The 16,519-nt window shown below is 41.0% G+C and overlaps 1 protein-coding gene across 1 annotated transcript; it reads left to right on the forward strand.

Annotated features, from left to right (window-relative positions):
* Positions 1-7,947: 7,947 nt before the first annotated feature.
* On the forward strand, positions 7,948-13,465 carry socs4 (suppressor of cytokine signaling 4). Its single transcript, XM_061738135.1, has 2 exons — positions 7,948-8,037; positions 9,815-13,465. The coding sequence occupies exon 2, from the start codon at positions 9,835-9,837 to the stop codon at positions 11,011-11,013; it is 1,179 nt and encodes a 392-aa protein (XP_061594119.1). The 5' UTR covers positions 7,948-8,037; positions 9,815-9,834; the 3' UTR covers positions 11,014-13,465.
* The last annotated feature ends 3,054 nt before the right edge of the window (positions 13,466-16,519 follow it).

Here is a 16,519-nt window from a genome sequence, read left to right on the forward strand (position 1 = left end):
TACATAATCAATGTTGCCTCACAGCTTGAAGGTTCCACGTTCATATCCCAGCGGGCCTTTCTGTGTGGAGTGTGCAAGCTCTCCTTGCGCTTCTGTGGGCTTTTACTGGGTCCTCAGGCTTCCTTCGTCCACAAACCTTGATGTCAAGTTAATTAGTGGATATAAATGAGTGCGTGTGTGTGCATATATGTGGCATTTAGCCAGAAGAGAGGTGAGTGGATGGATGGATGGATTGTCATGTTGTGCTGCCATGTTTGGCCCCACATATAGAAACACTCTATAAGCCCCCTTTTGCGTTTCTTTGTGGTTTTAGTGGCAGCTGTATCTTCTTCTACAGGCTTACAAGAGTGAAGGTATTCGGCTGACTGCCATCGGCATTTATGGCAGCAGATATGTCTTCGAGAGCTGCCCACCGGACACAAATAAAAATGGTCAGAGATCTCGAGTAACTTGAGCCTGCAGCATCAGTTTCGGGTTTCGTCACGTCCAAGAATTGGGAAGAGAAATATTCATTCAAGTTGGATGTCATGAGACCCAGAAATCGAGAGGTGCAGTGATACTACTGGTCAGAGTTTTCTGATATTGATCAATGGAAAGAACTGAGACCAGTGGAGCCACAGACTCTCTGCTGATTCAATTTAGCATCTCTGTAATTCACATGATGCTGCTCCCCGACGATGCACACATACACACACATCTTCACAAGCACAGATTGTGGTAGGACGTTTCAAGGACAAATGCATCTTTTTTGACGATAAGATCTTAGAAATAGAAATATTAATTCTCAAATTAAAAATCTGTGTCTCGTCACATTTATTCAAGACTTGTGTGACTTATTTTCGGATCCAATCTGTCTTTTCTGATGCTGCATTTTTTCAGCTGTTGTCTTCTGAAGGCTTTGTTAAACTTATTCTCTAATGTCCCATTCGCACAGGAATAAAATTACCCAGTAATTTGTAATAGTCTCCGAGAATGTCTGATGTTATTCCCATCCGAATGCCCCATGTTTGCGATCTATGAAGTTAGGATTCCCCGAAAATTACCGAACCTAGTTCAGCAAACACTGAGGTCATGATATAATACTCCCATCTGAATGCACATGTCAGTAATTCAATGATGTCCAGGCTGGGATCTTTTTTCTTTTCTTTTTATTCCTCCTGTGGTCTTTTCTGCCTCTTTCATGGTGTCATTTTGGCAGTTGTGGTCCATAGTCATATATTATATTAAAACATCCGCCCTCCCTTTTAGTGTAATGATGTGTTAGTTGATAAACCCAAAAGATTACTCAACATTAAGCTTCACACGGAGACTTATGAAACAAAACGTCCAGATCAGAAGAACGACAACGAGATGAAGACACGTATGGCTGCATCACGCAGGAAGAAACTTTTGTTTAATCTTTTATTAAGCTTTATCAAGCTCAAAACTCTGGTTACTTTTACCGTTAAGTTTACTGTTACCATGGCAACTTAAAACCAAGACATACGCGCCACTCTTTGAAGTCTTGAGTGTCTGATCAAATGCTTTTTTCAAAAAACAGCAGATGGACAGGAAGCAGGTAGAGTAGAGAGGTAAAGGGAGGGGGTTATGCAGTAGGAGCAACAGGCCGGGACTCAGATCTGTCTGCAGGAGAACTACAGCCTCTGTGGATGACGCCCGCTCAACCCACTGAGCCATCCAGGGCCCCCGAGCTGACGCTTTCAACTCAAAACTCTAATTTAATGTTAAATAAAAGGACATTTTTGAAATGCAACGTCAATTCCAGGATCAGTATCAGTAAGTCACGGTAAAACATAGACCAGATTCATCCAGCACGCATGCACCAAACTAAATACAGATGTTGGGGTGTCATTTCAGAATTACTGCAGGTCCGGGGGTCAGTTTAGTTCATTATAGGACGTCATATTCACCTATTTCCTTCCTTTACTTCAAAGTAGTACAAAACTTGGTTTATTGTCATTCTTGTTGCTTCAGCTCCTCAAAATGACAATAAAGTCTTAACAAACATACCGTAAGTGTTGCGTAAAATCACTTTATAGGAAACCTTTTGAACAAAATGAATATAAAAGTATCACTATAATATAAACATATAAAATATACCAACTAAACAAAAGATGAATACTCAGTTTCACACATTGAATCAAATTTCTGTGCAAAATGACGCTAGGAATATAACTCGTGTTATATTTTTATTCCAACTGAATGAATGAATGTCAATGAAAGCAGTTTTATCCTTCCTTCAAACATAGAAATAGAGCAGCATCTCCATTCATTCAGAGCTGAATGAATTATTCATAAACGCTGCTGCCGGTTGTGCTGCTCCGGGGATCGATGCCTCTGTGATGTGGAATGAAACGAGCCCCCGGTCGAGTCTTTACTGCAGCAGGTTAATGGGCCGACAGGGTTTAATCCAATGCCAGATTCGCTTCCTGGAAAAATACTCCTATGATCCCAACATACTTTATAAGATCAGAAGAGGAGGAGGAGGAGGAGGAGGAGGAGGAGGAGGAGGAAGAAGAGGGCTCAGTCACAACATGTAGAGACAAGTCTGGAATATAAAGTTAAGAGGACTTTAGATCTTTATTTGTCAGCAGTTACAGAAAAAAAAAAACGCAGGCAAAAACAACAGGGGGTCAAGCAGAGACATAAACAGCTGCCAGCTATTGGGATTAAATATGATGAGCCAAATCTACTTACAATAAGTCTCAAGGAGCTGATCAAGTACTGACAAGCCACCTTGATTCAAACCTGTGAGTTTCCATGACGACTGAGAGTGCATCAGTGCACCTACAGTAACAGCAAGCATGAGCCAAGCTTTGTAGATATAAACTGGAGTCAAGCTGAGCTTTGATGAACGGAGGCCGGGTCCAGACTCAGCCAGGACGGGCTCCAGCTCCTCTTGACCCCGTACACAGATGAAACGGCTCTAAAAAATAAACTGATGAAACTTGTTTCAACTTTTGAATTATGTTTGATGAGGAAAGTGACTACAATAAAGACTGCCGAAAGTATTTTGCTGGTCAATCTTTAATTAGGGCCCGAGCACTGACAGTGCGAAGGCCCTATTGTATCTGTAGGAATTTTTCTTTTCTCGTTTTTCTCGTTATTTATATTTTTCCGACAAAATTAGGGCCTTTTTGTCCCCCTAAACATGCCCCAAAAGTCACCAAATTTTGCACTCAAACCAGGCCTGGCGAAAAATGTGATATTTAATGGTTTGCATTAATAGGCGTGGCCTAACGGCTCAACAGCGCCCCCTAGAAAACTTTGTGCCTCAAGCCCCACAATACGGTTTGACGTACATGCAGAAAAATCGGTACACACCTGTATCATGTCGCAATTCAAAGAAAAGTCTCTTGGCGCCATGGCCGAAACCAAACAGGAAGTCGGCCATTTTGAGTTAATCTTGTCATTTTGGCGCAATTTATGCCATTTCTTCTGCCCTTAATACGGCCCGAACCGTAACGTGCACCCAGGTGTGTTATACATCAAAATGTGTGTCCTGATCCTGCGACGAGGCGCATTACTTTTCTCAGTCAAAAGCGTTACCGTGGCGACGATAGACGCCAAAAAGCGTGCCCCCCCTTCATGTGATTGCTCCATATTTGATAGTTCCTATTTTCTGCCACAATTTTTGAATGGTTTGACATACAGACTCGTGGGTGGTGTCATCGGACTCGGTTTTGAGTCCTTGACCATAATTGGTGAAAATTGCACGCGCGAGGGCCCGTTCATCCCTGCTTGCAGCTTTGATTGAATATACAACTTAACAGAAACTAGCGAGCAACCTTGAGGTCACCAGACACTGAGGGGAACTCCCTAGCGAACGGAGTCATATTGTCTCCTGATACTTTTGTATTGACTTCTCAGCTGTGATTAACGACCTAACAGAGATAGTCTCTGATGTTTTAACGAGAGTACGGTTGGCTGTGCTGTATATTACTAGCAGACCATCACGACTGGATGTGGGTTGGTGTGGAAGGGTCCGAGGACGAAGCTTCGCCGAGCCGTCTGTTCTTAATCATGTAAGGCAAGTCTTTGTTGTAACAGCACATCTAAAACACCCTCAGTTGACCAAAGTGTGGTACAGACTTAAGAAATTAAAAGTCCCAGATCAACAATAAGAATGAGAAAATATATCTAACAAAGCAAATTAAAGCATGAAAATGGAACAAACAATAACATTGACTAAAATTGTTGGGACAAATATTCTGAAATGAAATGATAAAACAATATATGAATAGTGAATAATACGATTGATATTATTGACACAATAAAATGAAATAAAAGCCAAGTTATCATGCTCAGGTTGGAGGACAAGCCAGTGCAAGAAGGTGTGTTTTTAACAATGATTTAAATAATGATGGTCTGGGCAGATCTGATACTAACAGGACGACTGTCCCACAGTCTGGGAGCAACAACGGAAAACACTCAATCACCTCAGCTTTTAGATGTGGACATGGGAACTGTCAAGAGCAGCTGATTGGCTGATCTCTGAGCTCTGACAGGATCATGAAAGTTTCAACGCTCAGGTAAGATGGTGCCATACTCTTAAAAATGTATTTATATAGCACAATTTAACAACAATGTGATTCATGGTGCTTTACAAAGACCTTCAAACATAAATTAAGAAGCATGATTTAAAGTTTAAGCAGTATACAACAGAATTTACAAGATTTAAAATATGATTAAGTTTTGAAACTCAAATTTAAAAGTACAAGTGTAGGAAAGAGTTTAAAATCAGAAATTAAAGACAAACAGACATAAATAAAAAAGAATTAACAAATGAGGAATAAAGGTTGCAGTGCATTGTGGGAGATCACTGAAATGCTGCAGTAAATAAAAAGGTTTTCAACTTTGATTTAAAGCACCTGAGAGCCCTGATGCATTCTGGGAGTTTGTTCCACATTGAGGAGCATAAAAGTTGAATGCTGCCCTGACAGTGTTTGGTTCTAACTCTGTCTCCAAATAGTAGTCGTGACCCTGATGATCTGAGGGTTCTGGTTGGTTCATACTGGACCAGGAGATCAGAGATGTATTTTGGCCCGAGACCATTCAGAGATTTATAAACCAACAACAGACTTATATGGACTTATACTAGAGTTATATGGTCTCTCCTGGTTTTAGTGAGGACTCTGGCAGCAGCATTCTGGACTAACTGTAGCAAGTTTTTCTAAGTCCTGCTAAGACACCAGTCCTTTAATCCTCCATATGTTCTTTAGGTGATAACTGGCAGACTTCATTACTGTCTTAATGTGGCTGTTAAAATCCCGGTCCAAGTCCAGAACCACTCCCAGATTTCTGGCTTGGCTATTGGTTTTTACTTTTCCTACTTGAAGTTGAGTGCTGAATTTTAATCTTTCTCACTTGGCTCCAAACACTATTTTTTCTGTTTTTATTTTCATTTAACTGAAGAAAATGCTGGCAAATCCCCTTTAATCTGATCAATGCATTGGAGCAATGTTTGAATTAGATTACAGTATCCTGGTGAGATGGTTATATAGATTTGTGTGTCACCTTTTATTTTATTTTAAGTGGAAGTATATAGATGTTAAACAACAGAATCGATCATTGAGGAATTCCACATGTTATTTTTGCTAGATCCGATTTGAGACCTAGGTCCGACCTCAGGTCCGGACTTAGGTCCGACCTTAAGACACAAAATAGTCCCTGTCTTCCAGATAAGATTCCAACCAGGTAAGTGCTGTGCCAGAAAGTCCCACCCAGTTCTTCAACTGGTCTATTAAGACTAGGACTGAAATGTTGCCACTATCCGTATTGGAGCAGATGTCATTAAGTACCTTTACTACAGCTGTCTCAGTGCTGTGATGTGGCCGGAAACCTGACTGGAAGACATCGACACAATAAAATCTTGAACTGGACACGAAGCCAGTCCTGATTTAGTATAGATTACTAAAAGATACAATTTTTAAACAACTAAGCATTCTCAAGTTAGATATACTGCATAAACATTCAAAACATTAATTTAAACTGGACTATGTCATTCTCCTGGTACTTAAAAGTCCTTAGTAAGGGCTTAGTAGACTCTTAGTAGACGTTTGGTCCAAAGGCCGGGGTACAACGTGAACAGGTTGGCAGTTCACTGCATGGCCACATAAATACACACACTTGCTCCCACGGACAATCCAGATTCACCAAGTAGCCTAGCCAGCGTGTTTCGGTGCTGTGAATGGCAACCAGTAAGAGAACAAGCAAACTCCACTCCTGCACCCGCCAGCTTCAGCCACGTGCATTTTTATTTTTGTGTATCCTTGAACACTAGCCGAGAATTCAAATCCATCATCTCAGAGCAAAAACCCAGGATCAAAGAGAAGATATATACATATATTTATATATATATGGCCATCTACCGGACCAGGCTGAGCATGTGCGGGTCATCCCCTTCAACTGCTCTTCTGTGTCATTCCTGCGTCATTGACTCTGTTGCAGTTTTGTTAGTTTTGCTGCAGGTGTTTCCCTTTGTGCTTTTCTTCGTAGTGTTTTGGACATTTGTGCTGTTGTTTAATCATAAAATGACTGCACTCGTTTGCTCCTGCCCTCGTTTGTGTCCTCCACACCTCCCTCATACTACAATCATCTTCAGTTCAGTTCAATTGTTCTACGGTTGATAAAAAAAAACATTTTATTTGCATCCCAGCTCTTTTTTGACTAAGGTTGTAAACGATTAACATGCAAAACAACACTTTGCATGAATTTATCCAAAAGCTTCTTTGTTCAACATGCATTAAAAAGAGGCTAATGGTTTACATGGTTTAAAAAAATCTTTTTAATGCAAATATAATTCATTGTTAAAAGAAATTCATAGATTCTGAGGAGACGGGAAATTATAATTTCATTAGTTTAACCTTTAGATGGATGCTGGCGTTAGGCGCTGAGGAGGTAAATGTAGGAAGAAATGCTTCTGCAGTTAGTTCAGACATCCGGTCCTTTCATCAAAAAGTTCAAAGCTTCACTTTATATAAAATCTGTCCCCGGAGCTCAGAGTCAAATAAATTGATCTGGTTATTTGCCAGAACATGTGGCATTGTTATCCTGTTCAGGCTAAGTGATAATGTGAAGAGCATTAAATATTCAGTTAAGAGGAAGCGGAGTGTCACTACACTGTCTCAGATGATGTCAGGAACTTATCGATGGCTCTCCTTAATCTGCCGGAGCTGAAAGGGCACAAAGAAACAGGCAAAAGCGTACACAGTATGCCACTGGGAGAAACATTATTTGTCTGAGAGAGGTGGTCTGTTTGTTTCATGAATTATAGATCTCCCAAAATTCAGCGTAAACAGCCGGCTGCAGCTCACGCAGCGCGCCCATGACGTCATGTTGACTGATGAGGCCTCTCAGCAAACGCTTGCTGGAAGTTTTAACCGGGAGCCTCGAAGGTCATTCAGTCAATAAGTGCAGCTTTTTAAAAAGCCCTGGTTGTTTCCTCTGCCGGCCTCCATCGTTAATTTGATTCGGTCCACACAGATTCCTGATAATCTTCAGAAACGTCTGTTTGTGGTGTAGCATCCTCCGGCCCCCGGCCCCCGGCCGGCCTTAAAACGCATTTAAAGCTCCACAAGAAATGCACTTTGATGTTTTACATTCAACTTTGCCTTAATGAAGTTGAAATGGCTCAAACAGAATTACAAGCAGGAATAATTCACTTTGCGTGAGGAAAACCACTCTAGCAGCTGCCCCTGGTTATCTCTTATCTTTCCCTTTTTTCGGGGATGGAATTTGTCAGCGAATGTGTAAAAGGGATGCAGGACATGAGGAGGATGTCTCATTGCTGTTAACCTTAGACCACCCCTCCCTCCCTCTCCTCCCTCCTCCCCTCTGCTGGTGGAGGCCCAGCCCTGGCGGGGAGGAAACTGCTGCCCCCTCGGGGACCTGGCATCATAATTATATAGGAAGCAGAGCCGTCTGCCGTCTGTTAGAGGACAGAAGGGCTGCAGGCTGGTCACACGAGCTCAGGCCGGTGCAGGGAGCAGCTGAATATAACATGGACGAGGAGCTCTGTTTCTGACAGGTTGAAAGGTAAGACACTCTCTTCTATAAATCTTCACAGACTTATTAAAAGCAGAGGATGATTTCCACCCTGCCATGTTATACACTTCATGTTGCCACCAGTCTGCGATCTGTGAATAAACCATCTCTGGAAGCTGCAGGTAAAAATATCAGACTGCAAACTGGAGTTGCTCTGAAAAAAGATTGTCAAACTTTTCTCTCAAACCAACTGTGAATGATCCAAGAACAGCCTAATCGCATGAGTAGATGTCATTTCTGCCGTTTTCATGTTTATTGTGACTGGATATATTCAATGGATAAAAGATGAACTCCACATCAGCCTTATACTTTTACTTATTTGTTATGCTTCGGTACTGTAGATTATATTGATATTTCAAGCACTATGGATCCTATCATTGCTTGAAGGATGCGGTGAAGCAAAAGTGTTCACAAAAGATTGCTCAAGTTTCCGTCTGAAAAAGGATCTGAAGATAAGCTTCCTGACATGGATATTTCTGGAAGAAGTAATGGCTTTGGAAAGATGCTAACAGTAAAGTAGTTTGTTGTTTTTGTTGTACCACACAACCTGGATACTGACAGAAAAAGGTCAAATTTAAAATCTTGCATTCATATGTTTCAAAACCTAGAGTAGCTTATATACGGACGAGTATCAGGGCTAGTGAAGACAAAATACGCACAACTCTGAGATTAAAGGCAGTTCATTTTAAGAAGAAAAGAATGTGTTCCTTTAATGTCTAAGAAAACCTGTTAAACACCATTTTAGTTTCAACCTGCAAACCCAATCTGTGATCTGTGATTGATCTGCTTGATCAAAAATCCATTCATGGAGGCCAGCTGGTCATTCTTTTGATATTAGTCCAACTAACTAACAGACTAACTAACTAACAGACAGACTGACTAACTAACTAACTAACTAACTAACTAACTAACTAACTAACTAACTAACTAACTAACGGGGTGTCATAGAATTTTTTTTTTTATTTAACCTTTATTTAACCAGGCAAGCAAATTAAGAACAAATTTCTTATTTACAAGTGCAGCCTAGGGGGGTAAGGGGAGGGAGCTAAGATGAAAAAGAACAAAGTTATATAAATACACAAAAAGACATTAAAACACAATACAAAAGATAAAACAATTAATCAAGTAAAACAGTCAGTATGCATGAAGGAGGACTAAAGGCAAGTGCAGGAGTTGGTTGTACTTAATAAAAGATGTAGTTTGAAGGTGGAGATGGAAGTGAGAACAGAAAGTTTAAGGGTTTTTTGTAGGGTGTTCCAATCAGAGGCTGCAGCGAACCGGAAGGCATTGCGCCCAAAGGTGGTGCGGACTTTGGGGATGGAGAGATTGATGAAGGCACTGGACCTAGAAGAAATTCATGTAAAACAATAAAATAAATAAAAAACCTTGGATGTAATCTGGATCAGTGTTCCTGGGTCCTGGGGACCCACTAGCCTGCATGTTTTAGATGTTTCAACACCCTTGGCTGAAATGATTGGGTGATTGACAGACTTGTACAGACGTTTATGACAATCTAAAGGTCATATGTTTACTTAAACGAGAAACGTTGTAAACTTCCAGGACCGTGGGTCCCCAGGACCTGGATTGAAGAATATTGTTCTTGGGGGTTCAGGTGTTTCAGAAGAAGCATCTTCTGTGGGAGAGAATATCACCCTTTGGTGTGGATTGTTGACCTTGCACCTTTGTATAGACGTTTTAATGCAAAAGAACCTACAACATAAATATCATGGTGTTGAATCCATGTCTTTTCTGACTGAATGTTTGGCAGGACAAGAAGAGAAAGCCGTGATGTCGGACAAGAAGCCCCGGGGAGCAGACACCCGGCCCAAGTGCGGCCTCCGCAGCTGGAGCGCAGACAGCTACGTGTGGAGGGGGAAGAAACGCTCCCGGAGCTCTCGTAACGGCTCCAGCCCCGGAGGGCTGGAGGGGGACGGCTCGGAGGAGCTGGATGTGCGTTCCACCTCCAGCCCGCGGCGCCGCAGAGAGAGGAAGTGCAGCTGCAGCGGTCTGGGGGACGCGCTGGCGCCCGGAGACATGGACGTGGTGTGCCGCAAGGCCCTGTCCCGGCGCTCTCTGAGGCAGAAGTTCCAGGACGCCGTGGGCCAGTGTTTGCCGCTCCGCTCCCACCACCACCACCACCACCACCACTACCACCACCCGCCGGGCTCCTCCAGACCCTTCTCCGTCCTCTTCTGGTCCAAACGCAAGATCCACGTGTCGGAGCTCATGCAGGACAAGTGTCCCTTCTCACCAAAGTCTGAACTGGCCAGATGTTGGCACCTCATAAAGAAGCAGGCCCCCCACCAGAGAGCCCTGAGCGACACGGAGGCCCCGCTGAAGCCCAGCCTCTCCTCCTCCACCTCTCCACCACAAACCCCCCTCTCCTGGGAGGACGTCTGCTCCCCGGGGCCTGCAGGGCCGTCCCTGGAGGACTGGGACCCCTCGTGTGGGGAAGAGGACGCCTGCCGGGGGCACACCGACTACATCCTGGTCCCCGACCTGCTGCAGATCCACAACAGCCCGTGTTACTGGGGCGTGCTGAACCGCTTCGAGGCGGAGGAGCTGCTGGAGGGACAGCCGGAGGGGACGTTTCTGCTCAGGGACTCTGCACAGGACGAGTTTCTGTTCTCGGTCAGCTTCCGCCGCTACAGCCGGTCCCTGCACGCACGCATCGAGCAGAACGGAAAGCGTTTCAGCTTCGACGTGCGCGACCCTTGCATGTACCGAGATCCCAGCGTGACAGGACTGCTGAGACACTACAGCGACCCCGCCGCCTGCCTCTTCTTCGAGCCCTTGCTCTCCAGGCCGCTGTCCAGGACCTTCCCGTTCCCCCTGCAGCACCTGTGCAGGGCCGTGATCTGCAGCTGCACCACCTACCGGGGCATCGACGGCCTGCCGCTGCCGCCGCAGCTCAGGGACTATCTCAGACAGTACCACATCCGCTGTGACGGGGCCTGCGGGGACTGAAGGCTCCACGCAGGTATCATCTTGATTTCAAAGATTATCTTGATGCATAAGGAGACCAAACAACCAAACCAAGCACCATCAGTCCTGAATCCGTTCAGTGAAACAGCTGGAACCTGCTGTGATTGTCTGAGACGCCTTGATCTCCATTAACGACTTGTCACTTTAATGTCCTTATGAAATGTCTTCAGTCCTTACATGTGGATATTACGGAAGAGTATTAGGGCCAGGCAGGAGAAAAATAAAAATTATATTTTAGAGGAGGAAGATTTTTTTTTCATTATGCACTTCGAGAAAAAAGTTGAAATGTTGAGAAATAAGTCAAGATTTCATGAAAAAAGTCGAAATGTTGAGAAAAAAGTCGAAATGTTGAGAAAAAAGGCGAAATTTCGTGAAAAAAGTTGAAATGTTGAGAAAAAAGTCGAAATTTTAAGAAAAACGTCAAAATGTCGAGATTAATGAAGTACAATTTCGAGAAAAAAGTCGAAATCTCGAGAATATTGTTGAAATATAATTTTGAGAAAAAAGTCGAAATGTTGAGAAAAAAGGCGAAATTTCGACTTTATTCACAGAATTTCGACTTTTTTCTCGACATTTCGACTTTTTTCTCGAAGTGCACAATAAAAAAAAATCTTCCACTCTCAAATTTTTTTTCTCTTACCTGGCCCTAATACTCTTCCGTAGGGATATAGTGTTTTGAATTTGGAACAGATTTCCCTTTACGTCACTCACACTTGCCTTGAATGAACTGCACCTTTTGTTTCTTTAGAAATAGAGGAGATGTGGATCTTTGTTACTGTCCCATCGACCAGTGCTGTCAGAGGACAGACGCAGAAACACCCGCTGCAACCACTAATACCCATCATTAACATCAGTAAAAGTTGAATTTTTACATATAGCAGGTTATTCCTAATAACCAGAGTTTTTCACTGAATTCAAAACCAAATATCTGCAGATAATTGTACAAATTGAAATGTAAACTGAATTGATCACAAATGTACTCTGGGAAACTCTCCCAATGCCATTGTGTTTTATATTAAGCGTTAATATTCATCTGATAAACAAAACGGGCCCGAATGCTAATTAAAAAAAAGTCAATTACAACCAATAGGCAATAACCTTATTTTTCCCTCTGAAGAGAGCCAATTCAAGCTCGTTAAATCTGGCTGCATTCTGCTCAGCGGCCACAAGGTGGAGCCACAACTGCAACAATCGCCTGGACCCCCCTGACTCTTTATCATTAAAATCTCTTGAAAATCACTTTGACACATGTTTTTCAAAAATAACTTTAAGTTTTTTATTTAAAAATAATTGTTTACATACTGCGGTGCAGTACGGCACACCTTTGAGACTAGGCGTGTCCTCGGAATCATAGTTTCACCCTACATGTTGTACTCCCCAATAAATGCAATTTACATTTCCTCTGCTGTATGATAGTTAGTCTGCTTTTCTTGTCATCTGTGCCTCGTGCTGCGGCTGTTTGGGACCTTGACAAGCTAACGGTGTGGAAAATGCTGGTTTTGAAGTGCTCCTCTGAAAATGATTCATCTCACTCCCTGCAAAGGACGCGTCTAAATGCCAGAGCAAATGGAGAGATAAGGACATGAAAAAGATTATTTTGGTGGAGTTCTGATTTTTTAATTGATCTCGGCCTCGTCTGAACATGTGGAGGGGAGACAAAAAGGGGCTTTAAACAACAAAACAAAACAAAACCCTGAGGTGACTTCTGCGAGTACAGACATGTGAATAAAATATTCATCATTTTAGATTTTAAGGCACAATCAAAATTTTTCTTTGTTCAGTATTTGAGACACATTTTACTCTGACATCCTCATCTCACTTGTTTTGAAACAATATGTTTATTTCATGTAACAGATGATCTACATCAAATGTGAACCCCACTTCTTCTTTCTTTGGTATTAATCCAACATTTTCAGTTTTCTTATTTAATAAATCTCTCAAGGATGAAACCAAAGATTCAGTTCAACTAGCGGGAGGAAAAAGCCACTGGGGTGTGCCACTAGATGTCATAAAATATTCCCAAACCATTTTTTTTTCTCCCATTGCTTTGACAATATGTAGCTTTTTTTTGTTGTACTGATAAAGTTTCACTCTGAAGCTCCTCTAATGTTATAAAGTAAGTGCTTGTTGCAGCTTAGACCAGTACCTGTTTATACATTTATTTTTACATTTATTTTAATGCTATTTTATCTCACTTTACTTTTTTGGAAAGAAAATATGACGCAAAGAAGAAAAAGGCCAACACTTCTCATCTAATTTTTGTTCATTTGATTTTATGTTTTCAGGGAAGAAAATATGTCCCAAAGAAGAAATCAGCTACGATGTCTCCTTTCTTTTTTTAAATGCACATGCTGTAGAGAGGAAATACATTAACTTTTGTTAGAGCTTAATTACGTTACTGCAGTTCTGTTAAATAAGTTTTACTGAAAGGAAAAAGAACTGAGAGCAAATAAAAGATGTGTTTCATTTCAAGGAAGTGTTGCCTCTCCTGCCGCCAACAGCTGTGAGATTCACCTTATAGCAGAATAACTGCAGGTACTGAAGACCTTCTGTCTGGATGTCGTAAAGGGAGTTTATTTTATTTGTTGGGTTGTCTTATTGTGAGCTCTGTCGACCAAAAGTCACAACATTTGTGCAGCTTTCACTTGGACAGTGGAAAACTCTCACATTTGTGCCGTGGACGACTCTTGCCAGCAGGTTCAAAGAGGAGCCACATCTATTGATTTTCTTCAGCCACATAGATGAAACTTTAATGCCTCTCATGTAATCTAGTAAGAAAACACCTTTTACAGCAGCTTGAAACCAATGTTTCCAGTTACATGGATGCAAACTTCCAGGTAGAGCTTGTTCCTGATGTTTTGAGTGGGTCCGGCCTCACAGAGACGTGTGTGTCGACGCATGTATCAGCTGTGGAACAGCGGCTTCACATGATCATGAGTGTTTACAGTTAAAGCCTGGCGGTCTGGTGTTTCAACGCCCAGCTGTCTGCCAACAGATCACATCCTGCTGCACTTATGCCATTCCCTCCTGAGACGGCGCTCAGACAGGCGAGTGCCGAGTGGAGTCAGTCAGCAGCCGCCTGAGCCAAAGCCAAGCGGTGTAGGAGATGTTTATTGACAGCAGCTTAAATGGGTTAATAATCTAATGAAAATCAGGCCTAAGTATCATTGTTTTCCTTTGTGTGGGTACAAGCTCAAAACCTCACCTCTGGTTCTTCCAGGAACGGCTTCACATCTTCATCCCCATTAATACACTGTTCAGAAAAAAAAAAGGTATCTTCATTAATTAATGGGATTTGTTCCGGGCTTTGGATGGCTGGGTAAGTTTATATCCATCAACTATTGCATATGATCATTTCTTTTTTAAATGTCTGTTTGGATTATTAATTTAAGTGAGGAAGAATTTTGAAAACCTTAAAAGAGACATGGTATGAGCTTTACTCAATTTCTGATACAGTTTATCGATGTCTTAAGGAAATTCTCCAGACATTTTTTGTGAAAATATCACAGAACAGCTCTCATTTCAACCCTATATGTCACAGCTCTGTTAACAGCAGCTGGTTTCAGGGGCAGACTCCAACACCTGGATTCCTCTTAAGAGGAGAATCCTCCTTGCAGGTCTGTCAGTTTTGTACAGAGGTGTCAAAAGTATTCACATTCATTACTCAGGTAGAAGTATAGATACTAGAGTTTAAAAATACTCCTGTAGAAGTTGAAGTATCAACTCAAGTTTTTTTACTCAAGTAAAAGTATAAACGTACTATTTTCAAAACTACTTAAAGTATAAAAGTAAAAGTAATGTAAGGTGAAAAAAAGCCATTAAGGACAAAAGCCATTGAAAATGAATGCATCTTAGTATAATGCAAATATATTAAAGAACCATATATGTGTACTATTGAGCATTAACATGTGTTTCAGAGAGCAGGAGATATGATGACTAGTTGCCTATAAGTATTGTAATGGTGCAAAAAGTCAAACTTCAGAGGCATGTTATCATTTATCCTAACCTTTATTGGAATGTACATCCAAGTTTAGTTGCAGGAATCTGAGGGAACGGATGTAAGAACAAAACTGGACAAGAACATCTGAAACAACCACAACCAAATTCACTCTATCCGGATGGAGCAATTTAACTGGATAGTTTTTTTTTAAAGGCCATGAAATAGAGTAACGAGGCTGTTTTTAAAATGTAAGGAGTAAAAAGTACAGATAATTGTGTGAAAATGTAAGGAGTAAAAGTAAAAAGTCGTCTGAAAAATAATTACTCCAGTGAAGTATAGATAACCAAAATTTCTACTTAAGTAAGGTAAGGAAGTATTTGTACTTCGTTTTCTTGACACCTCTGGTTTTGTACTTCTCATTTCCAAGGTTACAGCAGCTGCATCATGATGTGTGAAGTTGGACTGTAAATAAACACGGGGAGGCTGGAGGGTTTTACTCTCATACGGATCTGTGACATCACAGTGGCCACAACATAGTAACATGGTACTCTCAAATACTGAAAAAGACACACTCAAGGAAAGTACAAGTACCTCACATGATGTACAGAGGTACATTCTCATTAGAGTTCTCCTGATACCAATATACCAATCAAAATAAGGTATCGTATTGGTGAGTATTTACGTCTATGCACCATCCAGTACCACATGGTTCAAAATAACTAGAGTTCATGAAGTCAAAGGTAAATATGAAGCTGCAATAAATAAACCCTGCAGTTTGGTTTTTCAGAAATGAGAGATACTCAACATAGAACTAAAAACAACTATGGCAGTGACAGATTAAACTGAGTAATCTATCGTCCTGGATGACCTGCTCCTGTCAGCTCTGGAAAATGTTGGATTCTGCTGCGTAACTGAACATCTGTAGCCGTGGTTCAGAAAAACATCTGTGGAACCCGTTTCTCCAAATAATTCATGACTGACTGGACATATTTCATGTCAGCTAAAAGAAGTTCAGGTAATCAGCTTTGCTTGTGTTCAGATGTTGGAATACAATAAAGTCCTTTTTATTTTGCTTAGTTGTGACTGCACCCTCAGTTTAACTGCTAAATTCCCTCATGTAATACATTAATTAAATCGTAATTCTTTAAAAAAAAAAAAAAAAAGTTTAATTTCTAAATTACTAAATTGATAGATAAAACACTGATATTGGATTAGTAGTCAATATTGATACGGCCTCATAAAAGTTGAGTCAATATATTCAAGGTTCATTCATTCAATATATTCAAATATTAATTTCCTGAACGACATGCCATAATATATATATATATGTGTATATATATATATATATATATATATATATATATATATATATATATATATATATATATATATATATATATATATATATATATATATATATATATATATATATATATATATATATATATATATTAATAATTCTGATATAAGATAAGATAAGATAATCCTTTATTTCTCCCTCAATGGGGAAACTCACTTTGTTTAGCAGCAGTACACTTAACACACACA

Source organism: Cololabis saira, chromosome 2 (genome assembly GCF_033807715.1).
Source record: "Cololabis saira isolate AMF1-May2022 chromosome 2, fColSai1.1, whole genome shotgun sequence".
NCBI classification, from domain to species: domain Eukaryota; kingdom Metazoa; phylum Chordata; class Actinopteri; order Beloniformes; family Belonidae; genus Cololabis; species Cololabis saira.